Source organism: Branchiostoma lanceolatum, chromosome 9, assembly GCF_035083965.1.
Source record: "Branchiostoma lanceolatum isolate klBraLanc5 chromosome 9, klBraLanc5.hap2, whole genome shotgun sequence".
Classification (NCBI taxonomy): domain Eukaryota; kingdom Metazoa; phylum Chordata; class Leptocardii; order Amphioxiformes; family Branchiostomatidae; genus Branchiostoma; species Branchiostoma lanceolatum.
This window is the reverse complement of record NC_089730.1, coordinates 14,618,191-14,636,947: the sequence shown is the minus strand read 5'-3', so window position 1 is coordinate 14,636,947 and position 18,757 is coordinate 14,618,191. Positions and strand designations below refer to the sequence as shown.

General features: G+C 37.1%; 2 protein-coding genes across 2 annotated transcripts; one reads left to right on the top strand and one right to left on the bottom strand.

The window, feature by feature from the left end:
• Nucleotides 1-3,884: 3,884 nt before the first annotated feature.
• On the top strand, nt 3,885-12,078 carry LOC136441509 (zinc finger MYND domain-containing protein 19-like). Its single transcript, XM_066437840.1, has 7 exons — nt 3,885-4,095; nt 5,581-5,640; nt 6,473-6,579; nt 8,055-8,198; nt 8,581-8,638; nt 9,059-9,181; nt 9,570-12,078. Exons 1-7 carry the CDS (start codon nt 4,045-4,047, stop codon nt 9,714-9,716), a joined length of 690 nt encoding a protein of 229 aa, XP_066293937.1. The 5' UTR covers nt 3,885-4,044; the 3' UTR covers nt 9,717-12,078.
• Nucleotides 12,079-12,398: 320 nt separating this feature from the next.
• Nucleotides 12,399-18,338, bottom strand: LOC136441510 (techylectin-5A-like). Its single transcript, XM_066437842.1, has 3 exons — nt 18,092-18,338; nt 17,304-17,482; nt 12,399-16,317 (listed from the first exon to the last, which is right to left on the bottom strand). Exons 1-3 carry the CDS (start codon nt 18,296-18,298, stop codon nt 16,044-16,046), a joined length of 660 nt encoding a protein of 219 aa, XP_066293939.1. The 5' UTR covers nt 18,299-18,338; the 3' UTR covers nt 12,399-16,043.
• Nucleotides 18,339-18,757: the final 419 nt, after the last annotated feature.

Below are 18,757 nucleotides of genomic sequence, written 5' to 3'. Positions count from 1 at the left end.
GTAGATAGCTTGTGTGATGCTTAGAATGATTGGGCAATAATTATGCAAATCAGATGCTAATTTGCATAATTGATGAGGCAACTTTAAAAATCTGCTTTGTGCCATGATGTGACTATTCAAATTGTAACTGAGGAAGAGAGGAATGTTGGAGATAGAAAATATGCAAATGTGGGCCTAATTTGCATACTTAAATGAGAAACTACTATAATTCCATACTGGTAAATGACGGAAATTTTATGCATTTAATCCTTTTTTGTTGCATCGGGAAGTTATGTGAATGTGAACATCGTTGAATCAAATTATGCTAATAAGGGCATCATTTGCATAATTGAGTATCAATATTAGCATAACCTTCTTAAGGTCATATTTTGTTAAGCTTATACAATGGACATGTCATATTTTAAGACAATCAACTGGTCTGATTTATAATTGATGAGAAACACTCCTAATACGTCAGTCACAATGGTTAAAATCATTTGGCGAAGGTATGATGTCGTGGAACTCTAGTTTCTTATATTTTCTTAAGTCCTTGTATACTATTTACACTGTGCATATTGATTATCAGTAAAACCATCCCATTCCCAATTCATCGGAACATGTTTTCTTGAGTTGGATACTAATTGTAACAAGATAAATAGAATACACGTTAAAAATTAAGTTGTACGACTTTACAGCAAGTTCTTGGGGAGGACGGACAAAAAGGTCACAATTTTCCCCAATAACCTTTGCATGGTTGGAGAGTATTGAGGAATGTGCTACGGGCCGGACTCTGGAGAAGAGGATATTGTGGGAACGACTTACAGTACCGTGACTCTGAAAATCAATGGACTAATACAATGTATAATTAGTTAACTGGGTATGAGTGAATAGTACTCAAGTTCATGAACATCATCAAATGCACATACAATGCCTTATGCCTCGGTCCCATTCCCAATCCGAGGCCCGGCCGGACAGCTTGTGGGAACGACAAAATATGATACAAAAGACACAAAACGTAAAAAGATTATTCCTAACCATATATTGTGTATTTTCTTGATGTGCATTTTTTATCTTTCGTTTTCGCAAGCAGCCCGGCCGGGCTCCGGATTTGAAATGGGACCTAAGCATTACCCGTATACACGGAAGTAAATGAAGTTTGCCATTGTTACATAACGGCGGGACTCGTATGCCGTAACTTCGGCATACGAGTCCGGCCCCGCTTCACATGGGAACACATTGCGACACACTGCACGAAATGACCTCGAATCCGTTAGTTACGTTGGATCCGTCAGTATCCGTCAGTATCCACACGGGCTTAGGAATATTTCCGGAGGAATCCCTGTCGGATCCGCCAGGATCCGTGGAAATTTCGTGCAGTGACAGCTTCTCGTGGCGCCGAACGACAAAACCAGAGAAGAAAAGTGTGGCGTACATACCAACCTCCTTGCACACACCGTGTCAGGGAACCACTAGACAAGGGACCTGCGAAAAATTCTACATCGGTGGGACAGAACGCTCATTGAGAACTAGATTCTTTGAACACAAACGCCTCAGCTCGCATTCGTCTGAAGTCTCTCAACACATCTCCGGGCCATACCGTTTCACTGGACAAAGTCAGAATACCAGACACTGAACAGGAGTACTTTATGAGAGATATAAAGGAGGCCATATACATCAGCCTGAAAATAAAATTGGCCAGAGCGCCGTGAGAGCGCCGAACTCCTGGAAAACGCGCTCAAGTGGAATCTCTACGGCGACCCTTGTGCGCTCTCAGCGCGACCAAAATGTCAAATGTCAGCAATTTTTTATGAGCGACTAAAGATTTCACAGATCACTCAACGAATTCCAGTGATAAAGAACAAATTTTGTCTACGTTTTGTTTGCTTTGTTGTCTTCTCAGTCATACCTGTACCTCTTGCATCATATTTGAATAATAAAATCAAGGAGAAAACAGATTCAATTTTGGTCGCTGCACGGTCGCTCAGTGTGAGTCTTTATAAGTTATATATATGTTCAACTTGATTTTTTCTGTGTTGTCTGTCATGTTACCTGTTTGCAATAAATATAGTTTATCATTCTACGTTATAATAGAAACGTAAATCATAGAATTTTGAAATACTTTTTGAACCACTGACAATAAAAATTGGAAGGAATTCAATTTGAATGGAAGCAGTTATTCGTCAATTGTATTACCCATGAGCAAAACTATGATTTGACCGCAAAATTCCCAGAAATTCAATATATACCACTCCAAGAATGAAATTTGTTTGAACTAAAGTTAAGACCATTGAATCCTCGTAGAGCGCTCTCTGCGATCCTTGAGCGCTCGCTGTGGCTCTTTGATCCCACCTTGCAATTGGGCGCCCTCACGGCGCTCTCACGGTGCTCTCGCGGCGCTCACCGCCCTCGCTGCGCGCTCTCTCGGCGCTCTCACGGCGCTCGTTTTTTGATCGTATTCTTCACATATAACATAACATAACATTAAATATTAATTACATGTAAACTACATATATTTCCGTTTTATACATTGATAATGTCTTACTATTAACAAGACATATATATTCATACCATATTACTAGTTAGTCAAGATTATAATACCAAGTTATATATCATAACTATGTATATCTTCAAAGATTAATAGATCATCAGCACTTACATTATCATACGCTATATTTACAGTAGTGTACGTAATCACACTATAAGAACCACTAGTATAAGTAATCATATATCCTTAACATTTTATTACTTTACTATACAAGTACAAATTATCAACTATGTCAATATATATATATTACCTACTTACATATACGAGAATTATTTAATCAACAATTCTTACAAATAACTTAATGATATAATGCCAAATTACATATTTTAGAGAATACTACGTTATTCATCAGCATTATTATCATTAATCACTACATATAACAATTATGTAATTGAAACGCCTTATATGTACCTAGCTGGTCATTGAAATAACTTCTACTACTTCACGATATAGATCGTATAGACATGTCTAACCATTAGCGGACCCATTGACTTGTCTACATCATACCATGAGAAGTACTCAAAATATCCGACATGAAATAGATCATATATAAAGTACGTCTACATTACATCATACTTACCTTTACAACTATACCTTCATAACTTATACAACATATTACATGGCAATATTTACCAATCCAACAAGTAACACAAATATCCAATGTACATATACTTATCGATCAACACAATAAACAACAAACTTTTAACACCAATCATGTCTCCTCATTATTACCTCCGTCATCTCTGTACAACACATGAAGAAATGTTTGGCAGCATGTACAAGCAATTATATCCTCTGAAAATGTTGAAACATACGTACCAACGCTATAAAATCAGCTTTTCCGGTCAAATGATATTGTTCCTTACAGGCAGATATGTAATTCTTTTATAAAGTTATGACGTAATGGGTGGTTATTCCAACCCAAAGACTGCTGGGCAGCTCACAGTACCAACACTCCCTGACCTGCCCAAATAAGAACATAGCCCCTTAACAAGAAACCTCCTCAACCGACAAAATCCGCACTTTTCTTCCATACTTCACGTCGCCGGAGTGTTTTTTAAACACCACCCTTGTTTTGTGTGGTACAACCCAGCCAATGACCTCTTAATTTTTCCCGGGAAAGTGAAGGATGCTGATTGGCTAAAAATCAAACGTATCATATAATGTGCACAAGTAAACGCATCTTCAAGAATATAATTTATCCCCCCTCCCGCGATATATAAGAAAGGTCAATACAAATTTGATAATTTGCAGAATTTGAGTAATCGTTTTTATGACATTATGATAAAGTGATTTGTAATATTGTGCGCATTTATAATTTCTTGCGCTCAATTTCTGCAATTCTTAAGTTAGCGGTTTGATGCGGTTAGCCCCGCCTTCGCCACACGTGGGACGACCGATGGTGCACATCCTGATTCATTCATGTCAAATTTCTGACAAATATTCCCAGCATTTTCAGCAAGAAAACCGCCACCATACTGCTTCATCGCAACCTTGGCGAGGAGAGGGGGTCTTCGGGCATGGCTGGCTTCAAGCTGGGTATCGTACGACTCGGGAGAGCGGCGGGGAAGGTAAGGTTTCGTCTCGATACCATCATGGACACCGGACAAAAAACAACGTGGCCGGTGGCGGTACCGGCTGTATCCGCATCATATGTCGGGATGGCATGACATCTTTTCCCTCAGTCTGAGCTCTTTTTTCCTTCAAATGTATTCCAATGTGGCTCAGCTATTCCCGGAAGAAAAATGATGCCTGTGGTGTACATATTATGCGTTGGAAACAAACGTTATAACAAGAGAACCAGAGACGAAAATCATGTCTGAACACGACATTTTTAAAATTCAAATATCCAGACGTTGTGTGATTTAAAGATGATTCCACCGTTATGGACGTATGATATCATAAGTTTATACGTGATTTATTATTTTGGACTTCTTACTTCTTAAGGGGTTTGTTGCCAGCTGGTTGACAAATATAGGCAGCATATTTTCCACCAGGGCCACATGGTGCCATTGACCTTGTGTGGCTTGGCACTGAATGTAATGTTATTATCACCTCCCCGCTAGGGTTCCAAAATACATGTTTATAAATGGTCACAACACTAGCCCTTGATGATTCAGTGTCTCTTTGCCTTCCTGTGAATATACTAATAATAATAATAATGTAATATAATAATGGATGATATACAGTCTGTTTATATGATGTAAAATTATAATAATAATAATAGTCTTTATTGCATATTCCTGCCCAGAAGGGCTAAATGCACAGAAGACCACACGTGGTCTGTAAGGAACATAATGTAAAACATAAATTGATAAAATGCTACATTCTAATGCTAAAAACTAAAGAAAAAAAACATACAAACTGTGGGATATTGCTTAACTAAATGATGATCACCTAGTAGATTCTTCTCTCTTTTTGAAACATTTGGAAATATGACTACATACTTTGTCCATTATATATTCGTTCTTAATAATATAATGATAATATTGTATATGATGTAACAATATATATTATGTATATATAGTTTGATGATGATTATATGATAACATTGTAACTGGAATATATTAATGTATATCATGTGATAATATGTATGATGTCAACATCTTGTTTTCGTTTATATATCCATCTAGTTCCATGTTAACATGTTTTCATAAATCTATTGATATAGGATAGTTATCAGGTCACCATTTATTTTCTTCAGTTGTGTGTTTTATTTGTTAAAGACAGATTAAATGACTGACATCAACAAAAACAGCAATAAACAAGTTAGGAAAGTAAATTGATATATTATTATCAGTATACTATAGTATGATTATTATATATTGATGCCTAACATGTCATACCAATGGGCCATTTTGCAGATGTTTTTGGCATCATTTTAATGTTCTTTATTCATCCCAGGAATATAGCAGAATTGCTGGGAAATTTGAGTATTAATCACTAGAGATTGTTAACGCATGGTGCACATATACAGTTGTTTTTATTTTCATACCAAATAGGTAATGATTATCATAATGTTCGTCAAATCAATTTGTCGTTTCTTGTCATTTCAGACGAAATATTCCCTTCTAGATGAAAGAGACATTCCCCTTGTTGAGAATTACGCGTTTGAGGTAAGAGCATCTTGTTGTCACCATGTTGTTCTCAACATTTGTTCAGTATAGAATATAACACGTGTTCCCTGAGGTACCAGCCCAACCGGGGTCAGATCCCCCAAAGGCCAGAGGGCCATCCGACCTGCAGGAGGGCTGGGATCGAGGTTGATACAGAATACACCCTGTTGTATTTTATTTATGCCAAAGAAACACACATTTCAATGCAAAATGCGCCAAAAGTTGAGAGAGTTTTGTGTCCTTGAACAAAAAATTTTAACAATATCGATTGTAGATCGTTCGAATCCGGTATTCAAATTTTCAACCCCGGCACAACCGGCGAACGCAAGGGTTGTTTGAATCATTCAATTGAAGCCTTTGCTATACGACTTTAAAGCCCAGGCAATATGGTAAAATGTACATAAAATGCAGACCGGTCTGGAACATATCTTCTGTTATCCTGGCCCAGGTATGACATAAATGTGGATACTGCTGATTGGTACCCAATTTCTAACATTCCATCTCTTCAAGGGAAGGGTTTGGCTTTAAAAACGTGCAAATCAGAAGAATTATTGATTTCTTCCCTCAACTTCTGCTTGGATGGTAACCATAATGTACCAACGTTCTGATATGTGATTAACAAATAAAGCTTTCATTAACTTGACAACTACATGTATGACAGGGTGCAAGTAAAAATGTCTTTATGAAAATGTGTAAAATATCTTTGTGAATAGCAGCAATGAGAATCAATAATCAACATGACAAAACATGGATGTTTTGATTATGTTATGGTAAATGATACGGGGTCTGTATGTTATGATTAAGTTTTTCTTTTCCATTTTTTCTTCTCCAGGCACAAGTTGAGGTGGACAAAGATGGGAACGGGGCCAGGGTGTTTGCTTTCTGTTGGGAGATAGAAAAGGGCAGAGCATTGGGGAACTTTGTACACAATATACTATGGTAAGTAATTAGATAGATAAGTCTGATACATCCACAAAGGCCATATCAGGGTTAGAAATTCCTGTTTGGGAATACTGGTACACCTAACCTCCAAATTTAGGTGCACCGAAAGAATTTTGGGTGCACAACATGAAATAAAGTAATGTCAGCAAATCATATTTGTAAACCCTACTGCCTCGCTAAAGAACTGTAATTCTATAGCTGAATTCAAAATTTTAAACAAGTAATACATCAAAGTACAACAATGGTTATATTGTTTTTTCTGATACTTGAATTTCAAAAATAATCTTTATACTAAGTATACAATGGTACCTTTGCCCAGTTGCCTTCAAAAGCATCTCTGTGCACCCACTGTGAAAAATTAGGTGCACAGGTCCAATTTTAGGGGCAGAAAAGTGCATATGCGCCCAGTATTTCAAGCTCTGCTTTCTGTAAGGCCATTCAAATGTGATGTTAGTTTAGTTTAAAGCAAGAGATTTTTTCGATAGAGATCAATAAAAGAATGGGCAAGAATCGTCCATCATAATTTTATGTGAATCAAGCACACATTTTAAGGGTTTCTGTTAGGGAACGATTGGAAAAAAAATTGTACTTTGCGAAAAACAGGCTTGTTTGCAATGGATGTAGCTTAATCATTTTGTTTTCTTGGTCAAAAATTCATGAGAGAGATCTTTTGATCTAAGCCAGAGGCTGAATATTAATTGCCCACTAAGTAGGTAAAAAGAGTATTTCCAAAGGTCTTCGACATCTGGAAAGCTTTGAAGTAATTCAGTAATACTTGAAAACTGGAAAGTGGTAAGAAAAACTGTAAGAAAGATGAGGGATATATTTTTGAGAGTCAGTAATTCATTAATAATGTTTTTATTTTTGTACTGGTAGAAGGGTTAGTGTGAGTGTACTGTCCCTGTGTTCAAAGGTTCACAGGGTTCAAAGAGCATATTGTGTTGTTGTTTTTCCCATTACTTTGATGGCACTATGTAAATGTATAGTTTGAGAATCATAATTGTGCATCAAGATAGCATGCTTCAACATTACGTAAATATAATATAGGAACTGGTACTAAGCGAACATACTTTTGGAAGATTTTATTGTGATTCAAGATGGACTAATGAAGTGTTGAAAGGTTAATAATTAAGCTGCATTTGATAAAATGGTCTTAACTAGGGGGGGGGGCAAAGGTGGTAAAAAAACAACTAAGTAATTAGAGTTTGTTTGTGCCTTTATTTAAACTCTATATTTAAAACATTGGTGCAAATGATATGAAAAAGTAATTACATGGTTTTTTTTTGTAACATGCTTAAAAAAGGCAAGCAGTTCCCAATAGGTTTCTGATGATTATGTGGACCTTTTTTGCTCATTTCTTTCTTTAAAAAAAGAATTATTGTGAGCTCTGAAATGAAGTAGACATGAATGATAAACATTTGAAATGATTGCTCAACATGATGTATAAAACATGGTGTATCTTTTGTTTACAGGGAGAGACACTGTGGAGGAATTGCTCCAGGATATAAAGTTGTACACAAAAACGGTGTAACAGTAGACAACAGATTAGAAAACCTCACACTAGTGGCACAGGCAAAACCATTGAAGATATTGGAGGGGACAAAAACAGATAGTAGGTAAGTTGTCGCGTTGGAATTTAATACTATGAAGTTTGAGTCCAGGCAAGCAGCCAGATGTGATGATGATGTACTTCTTTACAAGAAATAACAGCCCAAAATTTCCATATCACGCACAGAGGGGGGGGGGGGGGGAGGAAATGCTAAAGTAAAGAAGTCTCACATTTTTGTGACTCGTGGGAAAATTATGTAAAAATCACTAGTTAGTAGTTACCATCCAAAATCTTGAGAGAGACCTAACTCTACACCGTATGTTTTCTACACTATTTCAGCACTTGTACATGTAGTTATTTGCATTGTAAATGAACTCATAGTCATACAGACAAGTGCTTGAAATAAATGTACATGAATGTACATCTGATTCAATGTTTTTTTGCCACAGAGAGAACAACCTTTACTGGATAGCTATTCAACAGTTACCACCAGACCCTATAGATGAGGTAAGTTTTTCACCTATCTGTTTGCTCTCTGACTACTTAAGTTAAAACTAGCAGTCTGCAAATGTATGTTGATGTCAGAACTGCAGATCATAATCAAATCCTGATTTGTTTTTGTGCCTAGTACATTGCACCAGTGACCACCTGTTCATAAGGACCCCCTGGCCAACGTTTTTGGTGGTCCTTTAGATAATTTTCCCGATTGACACAAGCATCAAGAACACTGTCTATAGTGATCAACTGTCCACATAGACCGTAGTTTATCGGTCCCTTCAGTGGTTTTCTTGGGCAGTTTTGACTGTATATGACAGTCATGACAGTTTGAATCATGATATTCGAAGTCCAAAGTTGAATAGAATAACTAATATGGGGTTTGAAAAATGTGAAATATATCACTAATGGCATGTCTCTTTCTGCCTCTAGCACTTTCCAGAAATGTCGCAGTCTAAAGTGTACAATGCCAATGGGGAAGAGATGGAAGAGGAAGAGGAAGGGACCATATATTACGAATGTCATTATCCGCCATGCACGCTCATAGAGGAAGAGGTGAGTCGAAGCGCAGGAGCTGTAAAACACATTTTGTGGTGGTGCTAACTCCGTTGCTTTTGTTATAGAAAATTGGATCAGCTTACACTCAAACCTGTACTAGTGACCACCTCTGCATGAAGACCACCTTGTTATTGTAACCACTTTTCATTATCCCATAGAATACATTTTTTCCCTGATCGAGAATGTACCTAAAGGATGTTTAAAGGCACTACAACAACCTCATTAATACTCAAATGGGTACCTACTGTACTTCAGATGAATTTAGAATCCTGTCAATAGTAGCCACATGTCTGCAAATGTTGTGACCATTTTCTTCAAGTCTCTTGAATGGTTGCTATCAAAAGATTTTACTGTATTGTAATCCATTTCTACCACCATGTTTCAGATGCACCAGTTCAGCATTTGTGGTCGTTGTCAGCAAGCGCGGTACTGCGGAACACGCTGTCAGCAGAAGGACTGGCCGGCGCACAAGAAACGCTGTCGAGAGAGGAGGAAAAACGCAGTAGAAGACGACTCCCCCGTGGACCGCTAGTGGTAGAGAGAGAGAACAGGTACAACCCTACCTGTTTCTGTAGGCTCTGTTGTTAGGAATTCCCTTGTAAAGAGAGTGGGGAAGGGGGTGGGCATGTGGCTTGGAGCTTACATGTGTAGAGTAGACTATGACTGTGATGATACAGACTATTGTACAGGATTACGTTTCATGAAAATGGCCTCCAATATACGAGCCGTTTGCAGGACATTCCTGCCAATGTACAGAAATTCCACATATCTTATTTTGCAGCCCCTCTACATGCCTACCCCCTTTCTTGTAGGTTTATATTGGTAAGTGCATCGCAGTACTTACCAAAGTTTATCAGATGACTTGGACTGTATGTGTTATGACATGACACGGTGCTTATATATTTGGTACTTACTAGAGGGAAGAGTTGTTTCGTAGCGGCCTGACATTTCAAGAAACATATCCAATTGTCTATGTAAAGGTTTTTGTACAAAGTGCAACTGTATGTCAGCTTCTCAAAATAGTAAGGAAAAACTTTTTCCTTCACATGGTGCATGCGTTATGATAATACATGTATGATACTATGAATTATGAAACATGACCATACCCTAGTAAAGGAAACAGATTTTGTACTTGGTACCTGTACATTTTGTACTGTTTTGTTTTTCATAATGTCAGGATATTCTGACATTGTTAATCCATGAAATCTGCCCTAAACTGAAACAGAAGAACATTCCTTTCAAAAAAGGCAGACTTAAAACTTCTCACAAAGAAGTAAAGAAGTACCTACATTGTGACGTGTTCAAATAGAAGAATGCACAAAGTGCTGAAGATGGAAATATAAATGTATATGACTTAGTGTAAGTATTCTCCAGGATTCTCTAGCATTAGAACTCGCCAGTTGTGGTACAAAGTTGCGTTATTTATCAGAGTTTATGCTTAGTTATGCTAATCTATACTTGGACATCTCAATGGTATTAGTTGTTGAAGATAACACTAGTAATAACTCACTGTTTATGCATAGTTGTTACCTTGTGTAGGTTGATTAAATGCTTGTTGTAGCAAGCCTAATACAGTAAGGATGCACTCTAGTCTACATGCATTTTGTAGTCTTAAATTCCAGAGTCGTAATGTTTCTGACATACTTAACGCATCATAGTCATACAAGGAGTATTTTAAGATGCTGTTGCAATTGTTGTTTTTTCTAGTACCAAATCCAGTCTTTGTTGTTATGTGCATTTAAATTATTATTTTTCTCTCTTGAGATTAACAACATAAAAATTGAATTTCACTTCTGAGATTGAATGCATAGTGATGTACCTGTATAACATATTATGTAGCTTCCACTGTATTATCTACACATGAGGTATACTAGTGGTAGAAACTGAGAAGTTGTTTGTACATACATGAGCCACTTGTTACTTAGAAACAGCGTTTTGTACCTTGTACTGTTCAGAGGTATGTGTATGTACATTTGCAAGTTCCAGCCATTCACAGTAGCTAAAGTAGGAACAACTGTTACATGTTGAATCAGTTCAAAAGTGACGAAAGACAGCTTGATAAAGGGATCTTCTCAAGAGTTCAGTTTGTTTTCTAGCAAACCTACCATTTCTTTGGTGTTAAGAGCCAGTAGCTTTTGAGGCATATTACAAATGTATGTGACTCTCCCCAAAATCACATGTACTTCTATACTGAAGTTTAAAACTCGCATTATAGGTCATTTCTTATTCAACCCTCAAAATTTAGCAAAAGTCCCTTCAGAAGATGTACAACTTTGCTTTAAAAATCCTTTCTGTTGACACAAGAAGCTGTCCTTTTCCCCCTCCCCGTGTACATGTACCTCAATATTATAAGAAGGGCCTCCAAGCCTCATGTTAGCAAGCAACAAGCCATCTTCACTTGAAAGTTCAACTGTGTTGGTAGAAGTCATTCTGAATGGAGTTTGAACTGTAAAAGCCAACACAATAAATTGGACTTACCCACATTTTCGACTGAACAGCTACAGTCTTTTTCAAGGAATGAACCATCCACTGCTTCTGCTTCCCATTACGCAACATATGATCCACTGCTCACCGAGTCACGTGTCTCATCTGCATAACGTGACATCACAAGCAGTGGATGGTTCATTCCTTGAAAAAGACTGTAGCTGTTCAGTCGAAAATTTTGGTAAGTCCAATTTATTGTGTTGGCTTTTACAGTTTAAAATCCATTCGGAACAAGCCAGCTTGTCAGATAACCCTGAGGATAGAGTGTTTTTTTTGTGTAAGAGAAAAATAGAATGCTATTTTGTTTTGCTAGTGATGTTTTTCAGAATACTATTTGTGTTACAGATGTCTATTTATAATGTATGTGGAAACATATATGAAAATACCAATAAAATTCAAAGTTCAGCCTACATATTTGTCTTCTGGCCATTATTCCTCAGGTATAAAGGTATACAATGTACATGTATTAACGAACCATTATTTTCAAGAAGTGCTTAGAAAATTTCTGTTGAAAGAGAAGTTATATAGGAAGTTGTAGAGGTGTAATATATAGGTATCAACCATCTGATGAATATATAATTTTCTTGAATTGTTCAGCTTCTTGACAGAAAAATCCCTTAAACATACACTTTGTTATAAATGGAAAGACCCATTCTAGATGTTGTGATAGGGACCATAAAGATAAGTGTTTACATGTATGTGCAAAATAACTTTTCAACCAAACTTATTTATTGTTAACATATATTTATTCATATCTTGAGATTACAATAAGTCAAGACCCATTCAAATTTCTAGTGTGCATGACTAATTTCAGTAAACTGTTATACAAACACATATAAAATAGTTATTTTAACATCTGTTGTATGGTATAGAATATTTCCATAAGTATACACAGCAACTTGAGCAAGCTTTCTCTTCTGACCAAATATGGCATCATGCCAAACCCATATTAGACAACCTGTGTAACGCATGTTGAGATGATAAAAATCACTACTAGTAAGGTCTATTGTCTGCTCATTCTTTGATATACATGAAACAATGCCTACAAAAATATTTCCAAATTGTCCCAATATTAGAACCAATGGTTACTTCACATTCATTTTACTACATCATGTATATTTTAAAAAAAATTTTTTTTAACATTCCAATTTGATGGTTAATTACCTGTACCTCTTGATTGCAAACCTTTTTACAAAGGAATTTAGAAAAAATGAAAACAAAATACTTCATCAATGTAACTTCTCGGGAAGATTGCTTTGAAAAGCTCAACAGAAATCATTTATATTTTCTTCACAGCTTTTCAAGAAATTTCACATAAGATATAACAGTAACAACAAAATATTAACAAGCCAAAACTTCTTCACTTAAATCCACTAATTTGAAGGTTGGTTTACATAATCATACAATCAGTTACAATCTCTCATATATATTTATATAATTCATTAGTTAACATATCTTTTAGTGTTTGTTCTCTCAATATAAAATAAAAGGCCCAATGGCATTTGATAGAAAGTTTCATATACAGTAGTTTGTGAAAAATCGTAATTCAACAAACATGTCAAAGTACTTGTAACATTCATTTACATGTATGTACAAAACATTTAATCTAAAATGCTACCACTCCATGTCAAAATATTCAAAGGTAAAGATAGACAATTTCCTCATGCTAAAACATCTTTTTTTTAAATCACTGAATATTACATTAATGTATATCTGAAGCAATTAGAGTTTTCTATACAATCACCCGTAATTGTTCCGAACTTAGAATACAATTCTTTTTTTTTTCATCTTTCAATTAGTTGCTACTTAATACAGAAATTGATAAAAAAACTACACACTATGGAAGAGAGAATGCATGGGTCATCATGGTAGGAAAGCCCCTATCTCACTGGGCGGAAATTTGTTGGCGACTAATTGCAAATGACGTTCGCCAACTAGTCTCGCACAGTTGCCAAGTAGTTTCCACGCAGTTTCCAATGAAGGCCAATTCGTTTCCTGAAGTGAGTTTTTTTTACAGTTAAAAAAAAAACGCAAATTGGCAGGAATGGATGCAAACTAGTTTTAGTTGCCAATAGGTCTCCATTAGTTGTCAAAAGGTACCATTTATTCTGTAAAAAGTAATAAGTCAGTTTCAACGTTTTTTGCTCTAATAAATCTATAAACATAGCTCATTACACACACGTTACGAAACACTTAATATAGAATGAAATCTGGTCGTACGTGTCATTTTTTTTAAAATTTCTGTCACTGTAAAAGTATTCTAACATTATGCTTATATTTCATAATATATTAATCATGTTGCGGCAAGTATCAGGGAACATCCTTTTATCACTGCAAATCTTTCTTGATGCATTTTTATCATTTTACATTGGTTTCTAATTCAGTAGCAACACTGTAGTTTGCAATACCCTGCTCAGCAGGGCTTCATTTGCAAATGCCTCGCGCATCAGTGGGGAAACTTGTTGAAAACTTGCAAAGTCGTCGCCAACAAGTTTCCGCCCAGTGAGATAGGGGCTTAACATAGAAAAACAACACTTGTTCTCAGGCTAGAGGCCCTAGCCTTCGCCCAAAAGAAGAAAAGTCAGTTCCAGCTTTCCCTGACATTGATTACAATAGGCTGAGGTAGTATTTTTTAAATTGATTATACTTTTATGAGAACATCTAAACATGCAATACTGATACAATATTCACAGTTGGACTGCTTTGTAGTTAAAATCTAGATCGAATGCAATGCATTCTGACTGAGTGATTCATCTAGAAAATTATCAGGATGCTCATTTTTCTTGAATGTGTCAAGATTTGGATTTAATCAAATTTCAAAAAAAGATTGGTGCCCTATTATATGCTATTGTACTCTGAAGTGTGCTTTGAAATTTTGCAACAAATTTGGTTCTTTGGTAACCGGATTTTTGAAGAGAATGTCAGACAAATAGGATGAGTGATCCATAATGAAACTCACTGAATAAAATCATTTCTACCCAACGTAATTATATAACAATGATGTAACAATTGAAAAAAAAGGTACCCAATTTGGCACTAAGTGATGATTGCTATTTCTACTGTGGTCTGCTTCTTACACGTGCAAAATGTGAGAAAATGAAGAAAAAAAAATCTGCACTGTCATAAATGCTGGTCTGCATTGCTAGCATGAGTATATGAGAGCAGCATTAGGAATTATGGTCAAACGTTTTGAAGAGCAAAGACGGACTTGGGCATAGGAATAAACTGATATCAGGGATATGCAATAGTCAATATGTCACTCAACATATATCTTTATAAAAGACTTTAAATTGTGAGCATAGAACATTCTGCTAGTATGACTAAAAAGGAGCTACATTTACATGGTCATCTTGAACTCAACTCATAAAAATCTGAGCAAGAAATTGAGATATTCCAGACTCAAGAAGATATGTGCCATTACATTTGTGCCAAATTTCAACTCATTTCATAAAAAGATGAATCTACTATTTTACCAATGGCATTATTTTTTAATTACCATCGAAAAACAGAAAAATTGACCTTTCTGTACAATAAAATCATTTTATCACCATGAGGTGAAGTTTTTCAACCTATATCTGCCATTTAACCTTCCAAGCATCAGTCTAATTCTAAAGTCCAATTCTCCTGAAATGGAGGGTTAAAACAAGAATGAATTTTTATTCTTCTTTTGGGCTGTTTTTTGGCACAACATTTCAATCACTGGTAACTTGATGCCTTAGTCAATTTGCAGATAATGACATTCTACTAGCAGGTTTTAGGTTGAACATTTCTGATGATAGGGGATGAAACAAAAATGATTGGGAAAATTCTACACTTGAGGGATACTAATAATGTACAAGGGTGTCAAAATCAAAGAACAAAATAAATGTGCTTGAATAATTCCATTGTCACCCCTTTCACAATCTTTCCAATCTCTCCTCATTCCTATCTGAGATAAGGCAATTTGGCCCATTTGTTCAAAATGTGGTGGTTACAGGTAATGAGATTGTGCAATCTGATTGGACCCACCATATACGGACTTAGAAGATCCTGTCATATCATTGGTCTGTTTTAAACCACATTATGGTAATGTGGTGCCCTGTGATTGGAGCATTTCAAACCAAGATGTGATGAACAGGAGATAATGCTAGCCTCCTGTGCAGACCTTCTATGGCTTTTTTTTGCTGTTTTCTGCTGACATTCTCATGTTCTTCTGTGGCCAAACAATCGGTACTACAACTCGCTGAGGAAGCGAAAAAAATGTAATAAGAAGATAACGGGGAAATTCTTCAATGGAGGCTAAGGTACTGTCATGTGATTGGTCTGTTTCAGACAATTTGGTGTCTTCAATAACAGTTTAGGCAATCACAACCAGAACCAAAAGGGCAAAGATGCTTTAGGCTGGTTTAATCATCATCTTGAGCTCCTCCATTTGCATAAATGGTGGAAAGCTGGAGTGTAATGCGTCGCGTGGAAAGTGAACCTTGTCATATTCTGATGCCCACCACCCGATAGGGAAAGAATAGGAGTACTCCTCCCCCCTCCTGTCAATGGTGACAAACGGTTGTCCGTTGTTGGCCTCCAGCATGTTGTCAGCGTCGTCCCCCACAAAATCCCCCAGCCTCAGCTTGTAGCGTTTGGCTTCATCCTCCACCAAGAACATCGTGTAACTGGAAGAATAGTAAGCACACATGAGGAGGATATATATGAACAGCTTGACTCACAATTTCATTTATGTCCATTCTAAGTTCTTGCAAATCTTCCATTAATTTCCTGCTGTTTCTCCAAGCACTTGAAGTTGAAATAAGGTAAGGTAGGTACAATGTAAGAATAGTCTATGTGACACAAAATCTACCTGTACAGAGCTTTATAGATCCCCTACATACAGGCCTGGCTAGTAGAAGGGTAGCTAAAGGTACGATTTGGTCAGGCTAAGGTAAAGAAGGTACATTGTTAGGTTAGGAGGGCATATAAGTCTTAAATGGCTAAGGTAAGGTAAAGAAGATACATTGTTAGGTTGGGAGGGAATATACGGTAAGTCTTAAATTAAAACCCAAATCCTTTGCATCTCTACACAAAAAAGGTATGTCTTGTAGAATTTTGGCACCAAAGCTGCAAGTATTCTGAATTTAAAAATCTCCTTTCAGAGTGACATTTGCAACTAATTATTTGTGGCCCTATTTTTTTACATTTCACAATGGCATTTCACATTGGTAAACAATGCGTAAGCAAGCCTTGCCGAGGTTCCTTGTTTTTCATAGCCTACCATAAACTCAGCAGCTGGACAAAATGACTGAGAACTCAAAGGGCGGTGGGAAGTTTGCTTATCTTAAGATGTTCTAAGGATACAACAAAGTTGCATTTATACGTTGTGAATATTGCTGTGCAGTATAATAAGGTAGATTAACATCAAGATCTAAAAAGATGATGAAAAACAGTGACTTTGTTTTCATGCTTTAATTAGTCGGATTCTACAAAATCACGCCACACCTTTTGGTAAGAATAGAGGACTTGTCCTGGTGAACTTTACCAAAATCTTGTGGACTTTCATTACTAGCACAATGTTTACCTCTTTCCTGCATCAATTGTATTGACTGCTGCAAAGTGTTTTCCAACAAGGGGGATAAATTTAAACTTTGAAAGGTAGTCAACTTACCGAGCAGCCACGGTCGGGTTGCCCCCAGGCATGGTCCCGATGACCTTGAGCTCGTAAGTCTTCTGACGGGTGATGTTGTGGATTAGATCGTTCCCCAGCCAGAAGGAGTCCCAACCACGCGCATGGAACCCTCTCTTGAAGTCATCCCAGGGACGAGTGTAGAAGTTTGGTATGCGCCCCTGATGAACATGAATACAAGTTGTGTATTTGTTTGGAATAATGAATTGTAATGCATCTCAAGCTAGGGTGCCCTGTCTAGCACAGCATAAAATGATGATTTTCCATCTGTTTCCTGAATTATTTTATTGAAAAATTCATGATATTTAGGTCCCTTGAGAATGGTTTAATTTGCATATCTTTACATGCAAATTTAGCCTTTAAAACTTTTTTGGGCACAGACCTTCACATGCAAGTTTTTCACCCTCAAATTTTTCACATGCATGAAATCCCAACCCCATGAACAGGTTTTTTTTTCTAAAAGAGGGAGATAGGGGTGCCCTCTTGCTCTACCCATGCATCCCTTTGCCCAGGGGAGTAGAGTTTTCTCTGACATGCAAGAAATTCAGATTGACCAGGGATGCTACCAGGTCACAATGTGGCCACAGACTTCAACTGTGACCTGTCTGACAGTAATTTTCTCCATCAAGAAGCCTTAGAGTACCCCATTTTAACTCGAGATTCTCTAAAACTCCACACTATAGAAAGGTGGAAAGTCTACACCATCCCCCTGCTCTGTCACCTCATGCATTTTTTTAGACAAAACCTGCAAGAATGTCAGCAGTGGCTACCTTGCGAGCATGGATGACTGTCCATCCACCCTCCGTGTCCATCTCGCAGTAGACCTCGCGTTTGGCGTAAGTGCCCCTTGGCTGGATGTGCCGCGGCCCGTCATCATTAAAACCTGCCATGTACCAGTCAGCACAGTCCTTCTTTGGATCTGTGCAGGAAAATAGAACATTAAAAAACAAGTTTATAGAGGGCTGACTCCTTGTCATGTTTGATATATGAGTAGTTCTACGAACTATGACCTGCCACATCCTGCATCTGACCTTTGCATGGGGTTATCTTCTATCACTTTTGATCCAACTTCCTGTCAGTGTTTCATGTGCTTAGCATTCAAATGCCAATTTTTGGAACGACACACCTCCGTCACAAGCACTCCATAACAGGTTGTTCAGCGTAATACTGTAAATGCAGAAATGTTTGCCGTGGTTTTATGTTCGCCGTTTTCGTGGTGAACTCTTTACAACAAACCGGGAAATGCCATTCCATTGTGTGACTGTAGCGCTACTGTTGTTTCAAACGTTAACCCAAAACCATTTTCTCCCAACCCCAAAATTAAATCCCGCAAACATTTCTGCATTTACAGTATAACCAGCTGCTGTCACGCCGTGTGATTGCGAAGCTGGTGTGTTACACTGAAGCGCGGTTACACCGGCTATACAGATACAGGT